The sequence below is a fragment of the Scardinius erythrophthalmus genome, assembly GCF_964197995.2.
Source record: "Scardinius erythrophthalmus genome assembly, chromosome: 8".
Classification (NCBI taxonomy): domain Eukaryota; kingdom Metazoa; phylum Chordata; class Actinopteri; order Cypriniformes; family Leuciscidae; genus Scardinius; species Scardinius erythrophthalmus.
In genome coordinates this window covers 23,900,431-23,917,454 of record NC_138228.1, presented here as the reverse complement: position 1 = coordinate 23,917,454, position 17,024 = coordinate 23,900,431, and the positions used below count along the sequence as shown (strand labels likewise).

The following is a 17,024-nucleotide window of genomic DNA, read 5'->3' as shown; positions in this document are numbered from 1 at the left end:
ATCGTCATATCGTCCAGTCCTAAGACTTGTCAGTGTTTATTTAAAAACATTAGGCAGAATATACAATGGTAAATATTTAAATGATGAGTTGTCAATTCAATATATAACAATACAATATATAGGGTATGATTTTACCCCAAAATTCAACATATTGAGACAAAATGATAACTTCAAATCCAACTTTCGCTACCTGGAGTCCAGTTGTTTCTGGAAATTACAGTGATTAATTTGCTTCTCTGTAGCTTTTGGAAATCTGTAAAAATATACCTCAGATTTCTTGTCAAATCTGTTTGTACAGTCAATTTCAAAACTCTTCCCGTTTTAGATGTGTTTTGTGTGTTTTTCACGGCATTCACGCTAAAAACCAATGCTACCTCTCAGTATTTTTGCCACTCAGTAGGCGTAACCATTGCAACTCCAGCTGACTGTGACATCACGTGCATACACTATTATACATCTTAGCAACTGTATTTACTTTTTACCCATAGGTTCAGCATTGAGATTTCATTGCAATTGTTTTCTTTTAAAATTAGTGGCTTGTTTCCATTGTGTTGTGGCTTGTTTCCACTGTGTTGTGAACTTACGTCTGCTTTTTTAAATTCCGTTGTGTTTGGGCTTGATTTCGTTGTGTTGTGAACTTATGTTTGCTTTTTTAATCCCGTTGTGTTGTGGCTTGATTTCGTTGTGTTGTGGCTTGTTTCCGTTGTGTATTGGCTTAATTCCGTTTTGTTGTGAACTTATGTTTGCTTGTAAAATTTCGTTGAGTTGTGCACTACTGGGCCACCGAAAAAAAAAAAAGTGCATTAGACAAAGTCAGCAAACACTTAACTAATAACATACTCTTGTTGTGGTTGAATTCTTTTCAGGGGAATGACTTCAGAGATATTTGACATCAGAAAAAATTAGACTTTATTAACAAACAAAGCCGAGTGTCCCTCTGCAGACAAGACCCTCCAGAAAAATTGCCCAGCAAACGTATATACCCTCTCCTTGTCCCAAACATGGTAATACATTCTATAGGTATTTTGAGAAATAGTTTTGTACCATGTGACATTACTGAAATAGAATTTTCTGCTGTGACAACACCTTGTGCTCTCAGGTTCCAAAGTCAGCCAAAGTCACCCACAGACAAGGAAATAATAGTGTACAAAAAAACAGTTAAATTACTTATTTTCTAAATAATAAAATCTTCAACATTCCCTCCTCTGGGGCTTATTTAAGCCCCACATTCGCTATCCTTTTCCAGAGTGTAGTTTCAAAATCCAGTCCCCTCAGTTATACTACCTTAGTGACTAAATTAAGTCACTCATTCTTATTTTCAATGACTGAAATTATGCCACCATACTCCGGAGGAGCAATCGAGCCAAACATCTTTCTCCATAAATTTTCTTTCTTTCAGTTGTTTTTTCTTTTTCAATGGAGAAAGTAAAAGACTCGAATCCTCCCTAATCAAAAATCAAACATTGTTACAAGTGTGTGGATGAAATTGGTTCAGCATTGTCTTATTGTCACAGTTATGTAGAATATGTCAAACACAAAAATCCCTTATACAATTAAAAGTTATCTTGCGGTGTAGATATCCTCTTCGACCCAGACACTCAGGATCTGGCTTATTCATTTTCTTCTTCATCCTTATCCGAGGTACTTCAATCAACGTCCAATGATTGTAAATCTTAATTTGGTTATAAGCTCAAATATATGATTTGTTGCCCTCTCAAATTAATTTTCATTATCTTCTTAATATGGGAAGTACACAACAGAATAATAACCCTCTTTCAATATTGCAACTCCAAAAAACATTTCTAATCTTTTAAATCAAGCTTTCCTTAACTTTTTTTTTATTCAATTGTATTTGCTAAATTAATCTCCAAACATAATTCATTCTACTTTTTTCATGTAGGTGTTTTCATTATAATAAAGGCAAATCATTATAACAAATCTCTGCTGATTATAAAATGATTTAGTTTGCATGTTTATTTCGCATAATCCATATGAATTTTGATTTAAAATAGGGCTGGGTAAAAATAACTTTTTCTCTTTTTTATTCGCTTCTTATTTTTATGAAGGAACGTCAATTCACTTATTTTTAAAGAATCAATTTTTTAGTCAGTCATGTTTTAGTTGATGTACAACCATAACACTCACAATTTTCTTCGTTATAACGTTTTACATTTCAAATTCTGTCTACTTTATTACCAAATTTAAACAATAAATATTCTCACGTGTTGCAGCTTTTTCTCATTATAGCTCCTCAGTTCAAGCATACCTTAACTGAATACCTTTTCTTCCTTTCTACTAATTTCTAAATTAACTATCATGAATAAACTTAATTATGTCACATGTAATCACTCAAACTAAGAAAGCTTCAAGAGCAATGTTTCATTTACTTCATAAAAGTAATTCAATAACCTCATTAGACAATTAGAAAAAATAACTCTCGAAAATAACTTTTTATACTCTTACATATTCATTGTACGGTCATTTCTTTTTCTGTATATCTAAGTTTTTTCCTTAACCTTTTCAAACATAAAGCATTATAACTTAATTATTGTTAAAACTTCCTTTCTGTATTTTAAGTTTCTGCATACAATTAATGTTAATTTCAATTTTTCTAGAATTACTGCTAAACCATTATCTAAACTATTTCTGATAGAATTTCAAATCTAAGGAATAATTCTTTGGTCTTAAATTTAATTACTTCTCTTGACCCTCCTCTGTTGATCTCATTGCCTTTACCCATCTCTATCTTGTTCATATAATCCATTACCAAGTGTTTTATTAGTCCTTCTGGTACTGATATATGGTCTATTTTTGTCACTGTTCCTTTCCTACCTTTATTTTTGTCGCAAATTTCTCTTGTATACAGTCAAAAATTGCAAAAAATGCCTTTTATTTAATTTTCCTTAAAAATGCCTTTTATTTAATTTTCCTTATTCTTTTTCCTTATTCTTAATTTAGCCTTTTAATTATTGTCCTTCCTTATTCTTTTAATCCCTCCCCCCTTGCGCAGGTGAATACCTGTGCATCTGGTTTGAGAATATTCAAAAGTATGTTTTTGTGCAAAAACCTGTAATTCTTACCCCCCTCTGGTACCATATAAATTGTTCATAAGGCAATAATCTACATGGTATTGAAAAGTCTATATGCTATAACAATTTGTTTGTTATTGAATTTGAACAATTTCCATCTGAGGTGGTCGTTTTATTAGCACCATTTAAAATACATTTAATTAGTCAAATAGCATATTGAATTAAATCATAATTCAAATCATAAATGAAATCAAATATCTGTTAATGGTCAGTGTTAATCTTTTCTTTAATTTTCAACTGTAGTCTTAAATTAATTATGTATACCCGTTTTATTGACAAATTACATTCGAGTACCCATTATGATCTATTTTAAAATGTTATTTAGGTCTATTTGTATTTTCCTTCATGACTTGTCTTAATTCTCACTGTGATATGACAATTACTTGAATTAGTCGCTTATCATTCATTATTTTCATTTGTTTTCTGATTTTTCATTATCGTTTACATTGTTTTTGATATATTCTTTAATTCAATAATTTTTCTTTCTGGGGTTATTATTAAGTTGCTACTAGTATATTCAATGGCTTTAACATTACATTTAAAGACAGTTTGGTTGATGTTGACTATTGTTTGAACTTGTACTCATCTCTGTTGATTCTCTCTTCTTTGCACAACTCCTTGAAAGTTTCTTATTCTGCAACTTTTCATTTAAAGTTCTTCTTTTTCCATTTATGTTTATCATTGTGAGTTGTTGTAATTGGCTTTTTCCTTTTCTCTCATTGGCAAGGGAAGGTCATTGCCAGCATGTCCTTGAAACCTCACTTGCTGTTGTGGGGGGTTCCTAGAGTCGTTTGGTGTATTTTAAGTTGAGAGCCATGGACTCAAATGTCACTTTGCTGATCAATGTTCAAGCCTTTTCTGAGATGACAAGGCACAGTCACTGGTTCTTTTTGTTTGAATCGTCCCAGAAACCTTCCTGGAATTGAACTGTTCTTATCTGTGAATGAAACCTTCATTATTTCTGTTAGTTCAGTTAGTGACAACAACAATTTAAATCATCTGCTCATCTGGCCCATTGTCCTTCTTGGTGTCACCTGTAAAATGATCATGTGGGCTGAGTGGTGTTCTGGCCTCTTTTGTGTGTTTTCTGCTCATTAGCAGTAGGGCTTTACCCCTATATTACTTTTTACAATTAGTCAATTCAGCTCAGTTATTGTTTTGAGTCCCACTATCAGCATACTAGTTATCAGGCATCTTGGACAACACTCAACCCACTTTGCTAAAAGACAAACAATATTTCATACTTTTGACAAAACGTCAGCTCCTTCGTGATATGCTGAAAAGCAAGTCAGATGTGTTATTCTCCATCATGATATTCTGAAAGGAAAGTCAGATGTGTTAGGCGCTGCGCAAAATGTAGTATTGTTTTGTTTTCTTTTACAATTCTTTTTTCATTTTCTTTTTCTATTGTTACTACAGTTTTGACCAGGATTTTAAACAAATCCATCCATGGTCATTATTGGGCAGAATATGCCCTGTGGGCCCACATATTAAATTTAGATACAGCTGTAGGCAAAATAATTGATTTGCCTTAGTGTACACTCATTCATTCATAATCAGTCACTCATCGGCCATCACACATTCTTCTTCCGCAGGTTGTGCTCTAAATGCGGAACTTACAAATTTAGCTGTGGAATTCCAAAGGTCTGACAGACAACATCACAACAGCTATTCAAACACTATTCAGAATTGTCAGTTATCTTAATGCTTAGTTTACTACTGTTGTTATAATCCCTTTTTTCTTGTTTTTTCCCAAACTCTAATAGATTAAATATTTCAGAATATTCGGCCTTAGTATGGTGCAGTTGAGAGTAAGACAGCCAATTGTAATTTCTCAAATGCATTTTGTCATTTGTTTGGTCTACTTTTTCATATTCTTTTTGTTTTTGCTCATGAGCTTCTTTAAGAATAAAATTGGAGATCTCTGCCTAATCTTGGATCCATGGCCAATAACATTTCCATCTCATTATCCCAGTTTTGACAGCATTTTTTAATTTCATATTTTTGGACTTTTGGAGTTATTTTCCTTCTCCAATCTATCTCTATAAAAAAATATTAAAACAAGATGGAGTGACCAGTGTTTTTGTTTTGCAAGCAAAAATAATAATTCTTTGACATTTTGTGTCTTTTTCTTTGCCAGAGAATAATTGTATCATGCTTTTAGCCCTATAGTTGTCTAATATAATAGTCCTCACTATACCAAATCCAGCCTCAGTTTTAACTATTTTGTGAGTTGAGCACCCACTTCTCTGTATTTTCTTTTCTTATAGAGCTGGACTTGTACCTATTGAAAAAGCAGAGAGGGTTAGTTTAGCAGAGAATATAAAGAATTGCCATGAGACCAGTGAATAATCAGAATGAATAATGTTAATATAATAATGAACTAAATTTGAAGCAGTCTCTAGAGTGTTCATTAGGTTTGTCACACCTGTGTGCCTCGTAAGGGTCAGTTTCTTCTTTTTTTAGATTAGTGTCTGTTGACATGTTTTTCAGCCTTGCTGTCACTCAAAGGCCATTGCAGAGTGGAATATAGGCTCTGCTGCTTCTCTGTCTCTTCTCAGTTTGGGCTTTTGATCAATCCTGTAACAGTTTTGCATCTCAGGATTTTTCTTTGTTTTCAGGAAAAGTCTCAAGTGAAAGATTCACCTTTTCCAGTCTTTCCATTAACTCAGTCTTTTTGGGTCTTTTTGAACTTCAGGAGGGGAGCTGAGAACCCCTCACCCACTCTCTTCTTCTCTGCGTCAGTGTCTCTGCATTCATGTCTTTGCCCTTTGCCCTCTTGTTGCTTCCACAGGACACAGAAGCAATCTGCAATTTGAATACTCAGAGATCTGCATGAATCAAATTGAACTTTTACATATAAGCTATTAGCTCTTTATCTACATTCTACTTTTTAACCTGCATCTTTTCACTGGTTCTTTTATATAAAAAATCTCACTGGTTGACCATAGCAGTTCCCTCATTCTATTAGTAAGCAGTTCTTCATTGCAAGAAAAAGCAATATCAGCAATAATTCTAACTTTGATTATCTGAGAATAATACAGTTGAATAATTTTCCCTATCATAAAATCAGGCTTCAATCTTTCTTCTATATTTGCATGCTGTGTTCACAATAATCTAGCATGTTTCTCAACAATCATCAAGGAATGCTTCTTATTTTTTACTCTCATCAACTTCTGTAAAGTATTTTTGACTTTTGAAACTTGGTCACTCAATCTTGCTAACCTTCAGCACACTGCACCAATTATTTTTCTCTTAACACAAACTTATTAATCTGCAATGGAATACTTTTTCCACACTGTCGTCAGGGATAATGAGATACAAATTTTAGACGTCTTCAGATATAATATATAATATATTAAGCACGTGCAATCATATTTGTATTCACCTATTAATATTTATCATTACATTTATTGATTAACTATATATCTTATTATTTTAACTTATTTTATACTACAATATTCTTTATAGTTAATGTCTTGAAACAATTGTTTTCCCTTACTTTTCTTTTTTTTTCTTTTTCTAATACACACCATTTCAGTCCCTTCATTCACAGGTCAGTCACACATTCTCTGTCCCTCCAAGCAACCAGGGTCAGAGGTCACTTATTTTCAACCACAGGCACAGTCACACAAGACACAGGATCCCTCAAACACTTACACACACACACTATTCTGTACCCCCTGTCAGATCTGAACAATACATTAACAGATTCACTAATCAACACAATGACACTTTAGATTAATAAGGTACCCGGAAATTGACTTTATCTGCAATCATGCTCATTTGTATCCTTCAAGGCCCTCTTACAAATGTCTGCAGATCAACCATCTATAGGCTAAACTACACCTGTATCAATCAATGCCCACTTACAGGTATAACACATAAATAACTGATATCCTTATATCAGTACGCTTGTCATCCTCAAGGCCCTCTTGACAAGTAACACAAAACTTAACTGATATCCTTATCAGTGAATTCAAACCCTCTGTGTGCATGCTTTTTGCTCATCATCCTTCAAGGCCCACTTGATGAAAAAACACAGAACCTTACGTACGTACGTCAAAACTCTTTGCGCTAAATCAGCATCACCAGTAGTTATAGAATCCACTCAGGATTAAACAAGCACTAGCAAACACTATCGGGAGCCCCCCGCGCTTTTACCAACTACTTGACATCTACAAAGACAATGCATGCAATTTTTCTGACATCAAACATCACTTTTTAAGTTCTTTAAATTTGGAGAAGCTTTTCTTACCACATCCGGGCCATTGGTGACTAACACATACACCTTATTCAAAAGCAAAAACTGCTCACCTCAAAGTACAGCGGCCACTGTTGTCTGTTGTCTGTGTCAGTCACCAGCGATCCCTTCGTGGCTCCTTCATCTCCTAAGCCACGTCCCTTCGTGGTTGCCATTTGTTGTGGTTAAATTCTTTTCAGGGGAATGACTTCAGAGATATTTGACATCAGAAAAAATTAGACTTTATTAACAAACAAAGCCGAGTGTCCCTCTGCAGACAAGACCCTCCAGAAAAATTGCCCAGCAAACGTATATACCCTCTCCTTGTCCCAAACATGGTAATACATTCTATAGGTATTTTGAGAAATAGTTTTGTACCATGTGACATTACTGAAATAGAATTTTCTGCTGTGACAACACCTTGTGCTCTCAGGTTCCAAAGTCAGCCAAAGTCACCCACAGACAAGGAAATAATAGTGTACAAAAAAACAGTTAAATTACTTATTTTCTAAATAATAAAATCTTCAACACTCTCTGTACACACTTATTTGGCATCAATTAATCCCAGACAGTCTGCTCCCACAGCTTTCCTTTACAACCAATTCTATTCCCACAAAGGCCCTCATTCTGTCATGACAACTCTCGGGAGATTAGTATGGTAGCAGAGATTGGCATGGTAGTGGATATGGCAATGTTAATGTATTTGGTCTTGGCGGAATAGATCTGCTACTGCGAATACCTTCACAGACATTGCTGTGAGCATGTAAGACATGCTGCTGCTGCACATGCAACATACATGAATTAACCCCGTAGTAGATCTATAGGTGGAGTTGGGGAAGGTGAAGGGGTTTCTGAAAGCACACTGCAAGACAGTAACAGGAAACAGTGCCAAGTATTTTAATGTTTGAGCAGCAAGCTCATTGGCCGCTGATTCTACAGCAACAATCAGCCTTACTATGTAGATACCGACATGATTACTACCAATCAATTAAAGACCTATCAGCCTGCACCATTCAGATTTTCATGCCAGAACTATGTAATTCTCTACCAAATTTATTTTAGGCTACACCAGACATTTCATGCGCATTTGCGGTCTTATGGACTTACATGCACATTATTTTACATATACTGAACCACTCCACAATTCCTAAACCAATGCACAATTCTCTTCTCTCTCTTCTCTGGATTTCTAATAAAGGTGACATTGTATACTGAGAATATTGATGGCTCTATGATGAAATGCTTACAATCCACTATTGTCAGTCATTTTGGACAAAGACATATGTTAAATGTATGGGGAGAGAATTGCTGCATTATTCCAAATAAATAGATTGAGATCCACAAATTATGTAAAGAGTTCCACTAAAAATAATAAAATTCACAAATAAATAAAATTAGATTTGCAAAAAAAAAAAAAAAAAAAAAAAATGTACTAATGTGTTTTGTCACAAACACAACTCTGCCTGTCATTCATTTGTGAATTGCTTTCTATGCATTTATGAATCACTTTCTGTTCATTTGTAGATCCCCGCACGCAATTGTTGATTTTGAACATTTCTAGCGTCAAGACGTCCAGATAAATGCACAAGTGTAAATTATTTATTGTGTAGACCGCTCTCTAAAAACTCAGGCTATTATGTTTAATCTATAAAAGCTATTGTTTCTCATCTCAACATCTTTATGAAATCTCCCTGAGCAGCAACATATTGCGCATGCAAATGTCCATTATTCCATCAGTGCTGTTTTCTTGCCTTGCCTTTGTTAGGAGGGATGAGAGTGTGACGTTCTGATTTCCAGGGACACCTGATTTCCATGCACCAGGCATGCTAATTTCAAGCTACACCCCACACAACCTTCATCATAAATTAGTGTGCCAAGTGGGTGAGTGGATCAGAAAGAGAGAGAGAGAGATGTGGATCACTCTGTATATTTCTCTTTACCTGTCCTTTAACTGTATCTCTGCGGCTTCCATCCTCAGATCTGGTACCTGTCAGCTCCAGGGCCACTTCAAATTGAATGGAATGTACCAGGATGGAGATGTTATACTTGGAGGCCTGTTTCATGTTCACTTTTTCACAGTGTTCCCAGATCTGAGCTTTAGAATGGAACCAGAAAGACCATACTGTGAAAAGTGAGTCAGACTGACTACATAACTATAAAAGTATAGAAAAGAATTATGGTTATTAATATCTATAATAGTCCTTATTATTATTATTATTATTATTATTATTATTTTAGATTTAATATGGAAGGCTTTCAGCATGCACAGACCATGGCTTTTGCAATAGATGAGATTAATAAGAATCCCAACCTACTGCCTAACATCACTCTTGGTTACCATCTTTATGACAACTGTGTGATGTTAGGAATGGCATTCCGGGCTGCCATATCCCTGGCTAGTGGGACAGAGGAGTCCTTCTCCAGCCAAAACTGCACTGGCCCTCCTCCAGTGGTTGGGATTGTGGGGGATGCAAGTTCAACTCCTTCCATTGCGATTTCCAGTATTCTGGGGCTGTTTCAAGTACCTATAGTAAGAAGGGATGACAAAAAGTAAAATTAAAGTTTATGCATTATTTTAGCACTTTCCAGTTAGTTTTTTTTTTTTTTTTTTGGTCATCTTGTAGAGTTCCAGAAGTTTCTTTCTCGCTCATATGTATAATATATAAAAAATCTAAATTACTTTTTTTTTTTTTTTGCTGATCGTCACTATTTTTCTGTCTAATGCTCTCTTCTCTCTCTCCATCTCCCCTAATTAGGTTAGTCACTACGCCACCTGCTCCTGTTTGAGTGACAGGAAAAAGTACCCCTCTTTTTTCAGGACGATCCCCAGTGATGCCTTCCAGGTGCGGGCTATGGTTCAGATCTTGAGACATTTTGGATGGACCTGGGTTGGTCTACTCTACAGTAATGATGACTATGGCATCAGTGCTGCTCAGTCCTTCCTGCAGGAAATGCAGCTGTTTGGACATTGTGTTGCTTTTTCTGAAATCCTGCCCAATGATCACAACCCCAGAGATATTAAGCGTATAATGGGATTGATTCAGGCCTCTACAGCAAGAGTGGTGGTTGTTTTTGCTCTTTCATCCTTTCTGATACCTTTGATGGATGAGGTGGTGTTGCAGAACATGACAGGCAGGCAGTGGATTGCGAGTGAAGCTTGGGCCACCTCTCTTGAATACCACACTCCACGTTTCCTGCCCTTCCTGGCAGGCACAGTGGGCGTTGCTATCAGACGTGGAGAGATTCAGGGGCTTCATGACTATCTGCTACGTCTCCGTCCCAGCAATGATCCAAGAAATAATATGTTGAGGATCTTCTGGGAGAACATGTTTGAGTGCAGTTTTGAAACTAGGGGTAAACGGACAGATGGAGAGCAAGTAAAAAAGGTGTGTACAGGACAGGAGGATCTTACCAACACGGACACATCATACACTGACGTTTCAGGATTGAGGGCATCTTATAATGTGTATAAGGCAGTTTATACCCTGGCACATGCGCTTCATGAACTGATGCAGTGTCAGGAATGGAAAGGACCATTCAGTGGGAACAGATGTGCCGATATAATCAACCTGAAACCCTGGCAGGTAAGAACCATATAGTACAGATTTTCTCTAGGCTTATAGAATAGGTGGAAAATGTGTACTCTACATTAATTCAGTTTCAAGATAAACATAAAACATGTCCTGTCTACAAACTGCACAGCTGGTTCACTACCTCCAGAAAGCGAACTTCACCACAGGCTTTGGGGATCATGTGTCATTTGATAAGAATGGCGATGCTCTAGCCATCTATGATGTGTTGAACTGGCACCCAAGCTCAGATGGGTCAATAATGATCCGCAAGATCGGTGTAGTAAATGAAAGGGCAGCAACAGGGATGGTGCTTACACTGGATGAGGAAGCAATTTACTGGAACTTTGAGACAAAAAAAGTAACTAACACAGCATGTTAATGTCATACTTTTTGCAGATATGTAGTCTGAATACTAGTCAAAGCAATAAGATTTGTCATTATGTAAAAGAGATGACAACACATGATTAGAAACAGATGATGTCTCTTTCAGCCCCCACGGTCTGTGTGCAGCGAAAGCTGCTCCCCAGGCACCAGGCGAGCCACAAGGAAGGGACTTCCTGTCTGCTGTTTTGACTGCCTGCCATGCGGAGATGGAGAGATTTCTAATGCAACAGGTAAATCATATTCCAAATTTTGAATATAACATGAAATGGGAATTTTCTCTTTTTGCATTTTTTCTTTAATTTTTGTGTCTTTATGGCAGATGCTATTGAGTGCACGGTGTGTCCAGATGACTTCTGGTCCAATCCAGATAATGATCATTGTGTCCCCAAAGAAGTTGAGTTTCTATCCTATGAGGAACCTCTGGGCATCTCTCTGACCACTGCTTCCTTGCTAGGCACCTGTTTCTGTGCTCTTGTGATGGTCATTTTTGCTCATCACCATAACACTCCCATAGTACGTGCCAACAATTCAGAGCTTAGCTTCCTGCTGCTGTTGTCACTCAAACTGTGTTTCCTGTGTGTTCTGCTATTCATTGGCCGGCCGGAGTTGTGGACATGTCAGTTAAGACATGCTGTGTTTGGCATAAGCTTTGTCCTGTGTGTCTCCAGCATCCTGGTCAAGACTATGGTGGTAATAGCTGTGTTCAAGTCCTCTCGACCAGAAGGCAAAGGAGCTATGAAATGGTTTGGAGCAGTTCAACAAAGATGCACAGTTCTGGTCCTGACAGCCCTCCAGATTGTGATATGTGCAGTCTGGCTATCAACTGCCTCTCCAACACCCCATAAAAATAGCCAGTACACCCGCTCTAAAATAGTATATGAATGTGCTATAGGCTCAGTGGCTGGCTTTTCTATGTTGCTGGGATACATTGGACTGTTGGCAGCAGTAAGTTTCCTTTTAGCCTTCCTAGCAAGAAATCTTCCAGATAATTTTAATGAAGCAAAGTTCATCACTTTCAGCATGTTAATCTTCTGTGCTGTGTGGATTGCATTTGTTCCAGCATATGTGAGCTCACCAGGGAAATATGCAGTAGCTGTGGAGATATTTGCTATTTTAGCTTCCAGTTTTGGATTACTGGTTGCCATATTTGCTCCAAAGTGCTACATTATCCTTTTGCATCCAGAGAGAAACACTAAAAATTCCATAATGGGAAGAGAGACACAAAATAAATAGTTTTCCATTACTGTGATGTAAAAATGCAAACTCTAATTTGACAACTTATCGTTTTAATTGTATGAACAAAGCCATTTTTTTGCAATGCCTACTGTTTTGTAGTATTTCAATGATTAACATCCATTTGTTTGCTTTATTTGTCATATTGCTTTTTACATATTGTGTCTGCTTCAGAGGTTTACCCCCTTTACATGTTCAATCTTGCAAAATTGTTTTATTTAATAAATTAATGAGAAAATAATGTTTGCCAGAACAGCTTGATTATTGAAAGTTAGAAATCAAAAAGTTTCTGACATGGGTCATTTAATTAATTTGTGTCCTTTCCTATGAGAAATGTATCCTACCGTGGTCCAGTAGTGCATAACACAATAGAAATTAAGAAGTGTTAAGTGTATTAAGTGTTAACCTGTTAGCTTGTAATCTAAATATATACAGTTTATGAAGCCTTTGCATTACAAGCATGGTTGGTCTGCTTTAAAAGGAGACACTTGGCAGTTTATTGTCAGGTCAGAATTAATTATTGTCATAAATAATGAATTGTCATAAGTTATTAGATTTTTTTTTTTTTATTTATGAAATATATTTATGAAAATAAAATTTAAATTGGCTCTAAAACTCTTGCGTTTTATTAAATATATTTTAAGGCCATGACATGTTGTTTTATTAAGAGAAGACTCTAAAATGCTAACTGATGTTTATTCACAGTCAGTATCCAGTTAGTCTTTTGTCTCTATTGTTTTCTGGTGCAAAACTGCCACATTCAGTTTCAGTCTACCCTGGACACATTCACACATCTCCGGCCGGGATATGGCTCTAATTATTATTCTGTTGTCTCTATTATACTGACTACTTTCTATTCACATTGTTTTAATCCCTAATTTCTTTGATCAAACTTCTGACTTCACCTAGCATGTTAGCTTAGCACAACATCAAAATACAACAATTATCAGATTAAACCACATTTTTGCTTAATATATTTCTGTCATTCTTTTGAGAATGCAAGGCACACACAAACACATGCCTATCTTCATAATTCTATTCTAATTCTGATGATATTGCATTGCATATACTGTAATGTGTGCTGGGGCGCGTTCTTCGTACGTTGCTTAAAACATCCGAGATCAAATTACACATCCAAGATGATATCATCGTGCTAATCATGATCTGGCTAATTAGGTTCTTCGAACACACTCGCCGGATATGATTAGTATAGCTGGATTGAGTTATCTGAGATAATTGCGCGTTCATGTGCTGGTTTAAAAGGGGACATGTATCGATAGTAGAAAAATTGATCAGCAATGCTGCTATTGGCTGCTCAGCATTGCCAAAGAGCAGGCTCAGTTTTTCTCCTCAGCAGAGCACGAATTAATAGTCGAAGTTTATTCGGAATTTTAATGTTTAATCAAAACGCCAGGGAACACCTCAAAGTCTGCAAAAGCCAGGAGAGAGAGCTGGCAAAAAGTAGCAGACAATTTAAATCCGTTAGAAGTGGCCATGTTAGATGTTTTTATCACTTAATAGCCTATATTTTTGTATTTTAATAATTGCATAATTACTTTGTTCATTGTAATGTCAGAGTCACCACACTAACCCATGGGAACAAATAAAAGTGAAGTACAAAAATATTCTACATAATAAACATAAACATTCTACGTAATTTTTAGTTATATTATAGTCTCTTTTATAAAAGGCACTGTTAAATAAATGGTTGTCTGATTATAAAAGCAACCAAGAAAAAGGCTGAAAAAAAAATATGTTCTTGTGCATGTAGTTACAGGGTAATTTTGACATCTGTGGGTTGTAAATTAAACTTATATATATATATATGGTTAAACTACTTAACGTTAGGCCAAAAAAAATAGTTTCTGCTATGATTTTAATTTAGAACGTACCATGTAGTACTTAGTACTTACCTTATCACATTGTATTGCAATGACACTTAAATGTCAGGGCAAATATACTGTGTAATTAAAAGTTTTTTTTGTTTTGTTTTTTTAATAAGAGTACCTTTCTCTGTAATTACTGTGCAAATAGTGTTGTTTCGTATTGTTACATAGTAAGTAGTGTTTGTTACCCGTTTCAACTGTGTATTTACAGGGTAAATGTAACTCCTGTCGGCTGTAAATTAAAGTGGCGCTTGTTACCACCTTGTTCTGTGTAGTTACAGGCAGGGGTTAAATTGGGATTTATTATGTGTGGGGGCTCTCACTAGGGGGGTCCGGGGGTATGCCCCCCTCGGGAATTTCTTTTGAAAAATAAACTATTAAATGGCATTTTCTGGAGAGTTTTGTACAAAGAAATGGAGAAATTGAGTCTTACATGATATGTGAAAAACTGCAAGGTTAAGAGCATATTTGCATTGTTGTAGTATCAACAGGTATTAGGACATTTAGCATTTACATTACTGTTAATCAGCAGTGGAATGTAACGAAGTACAAATACTTCGTTTCTGTTGGCCTACTTAAGTAGAATCAATAGTGCATACTTTTGACTTTTACTTTGTTACATTTTGCAGCAATTATTATACTTTCTACTCCACTACATTTCTACAACGTTTCGTTACATTTTCTGATCAGTTTTTCCCCTGCCAAAACAGGGATTGAAAACATGTGGTGACGCGTTCATGTAAGGGTGGCGCTGCCAATAAAGCACCTAAAAGCTGTCACAAAGAACCGGCAAAAGTAATGATTATGAATATGTAAAATATAGCAAGGAGACATTTTAATTGTTTATTAATAAACAAGTGTTTTCTGTGTCAGTGCCCTGCATAGATGAAGTTGACGATGCTATCCTCGCAATCTTCGCAGTAGTGAACTCGCCAGAGAGAAATGCACATTTCATACGGATTAGGCTACACAAGCAGCGGTCTGTTTTCTTTCGTTTTGAATTGTTCTGTTTAAAAGAAGACCTTCCAAGCTTTCTATAGATATATTTGTCAGGTCTGTCAGGCAAGTAGGCCTCCCTTATACGCTGAGTTTCGGTTCATTTATGAGACGAGAGTCCAGTTCACTTGCCGGCGCGTCCGTGTCGTGATTATCTATTGTCTATATAGCCTAGGCCTACTTCTTATTTATTAAATCTGAAATTCAAAAAAAAAAAAAAAAAAAAAAAAACTTAATTAATTTTAAAGATAGGCTTTGTGCTTTCATTTTGAGGTCTCAGTGAAAGTTTTAAACAGTCTTTTAGTGCCACTTTCAGAGCGGTCCCGTCCGTATAGCCTATATAACATTGTTTTTTCCTCATAAATGCGAACATGAAAAATAAAATAAAATGAATATGTTATGTTCTGTGGAGAGCCAACCCTTCTTCATCCGGTGGGTAGTATTACTTTGGTTTGCAGTGCAATTCACAGAATTACAAAAAAATATTTTGCCACCTAAAAGTTAAAGATTTTTTGTGTCATGTCCACGGCATGTGTAGCCTATTTCCCTCATATTAAATATAAAACGCTTGATTACACACTGTATTACCTTGTTATGATAGTGACCCATACAATGTGCCAAACATTTTTTCCTTACCTTCATTCAAGGCCAGGGCACTTTTTGTACAACCAACGTTGTGCTGAACTTGACAAAACTGATTTGTTGCTGCAGCGGCGGCCAGCAGCTCGTTTTTTTTTTTTTTTGTTTTTTTTAAGGCAGTAGAAGGTTCTGGAACTTTTGCGCGCTTCCACATCCCGCGCAGCTACGGATCTCCCATGAACATTCATTATTGCTGCGTACATGTATCCATGTCGGAGTTCTAAGTAGTAGCCTACCTAGATGTGCATGGCATGCGCGAGCGGTGCACGATCATGGTCGACTGACAACGAGATTAAGCAGCTGAACAAGAGTACGGCCGTGTCCAGACTGTTCTCATCTCAGCTCCGCCGAGACAAAATAGACATGCCATTTCAAAATCTTTCATTTATAATCAGAAATATGTTTTCAAAAGCATCACTTTCATCAAATTTTATGTGACATAATTTCCAGTAGGCAACTGACTGCAAACGAGCAGGCTTATGTGCCAGGGCTGAGCCCCGGAGAGCCCCGGCCCAATTTAACCACTGGTTACAGGGTAAGTGTAACTCATGTGGGCTGTAAATTAAAGTGGCGCTTGTTACCCCCTTGTTCTGTGTAGTTACAGGGTAAGTACAGTAAATATACAATAAAGGATCCCGTTTAATTTCTGACTTTTATTTTACAAAAAAAAAAAATCAAAACACTTTTTCATCTCATTAAAACATTGTCTTTTCTACAGTATACTCAAACAACAAAGTAACACATTATATCCCCCCCCCCCCTTATTTGCTTCTTTTGCTTTTCTTCTTCTTTCTTTTCTTGCTCTTCTTTTTCTTAACTTCCACTGGGGACTCTGAAGTTGAGGAGTTGATGGAGTCCCATTGGTCTTGCTGCACTGCAAAAATATGAATATATATATATGCATGCTCTTAGCAAGCTACACCTTAAATTTTAAGTTGTCGAACAATCCTCCACTCTAAAACATTTTGTGCCACCTTATATT

General features: G+C 36.2%; 1 protein-coding gene across 1 annotated transcript; it reads left to right on the top strand.

Moving 5' to 3' along the window:
• Positions 1 to 9,242: 9,242 nt before the first annotated feature.
• On the top strand, positions 9,243 to 12,521 carry LOC308695070 (extracellular calcium-sensing receptor-like; the record flags this gene model as incomplete). The annotated part of the gene is made up of 6 exons (XM_081373007.1): positions 9,243 to 9,463; positions 9,571 to 9,862; positions 10,089 to 10,916; positions 11,035 to 11,262; positions 11,395 to 11,518; positions 11,608 to 12,521. The coding sequence occupies 6 exons, from the start codon at positions 9,243 to 9,245 to the stop codon at positions 12,519 to 12,521; spliced, it is 2,607 nt and encodes an 868-aa protein (XP_081229133.1).
• Between the last annotated feature and the right edge of the window lie 4,503 nt (positions 12,522 to 17,024).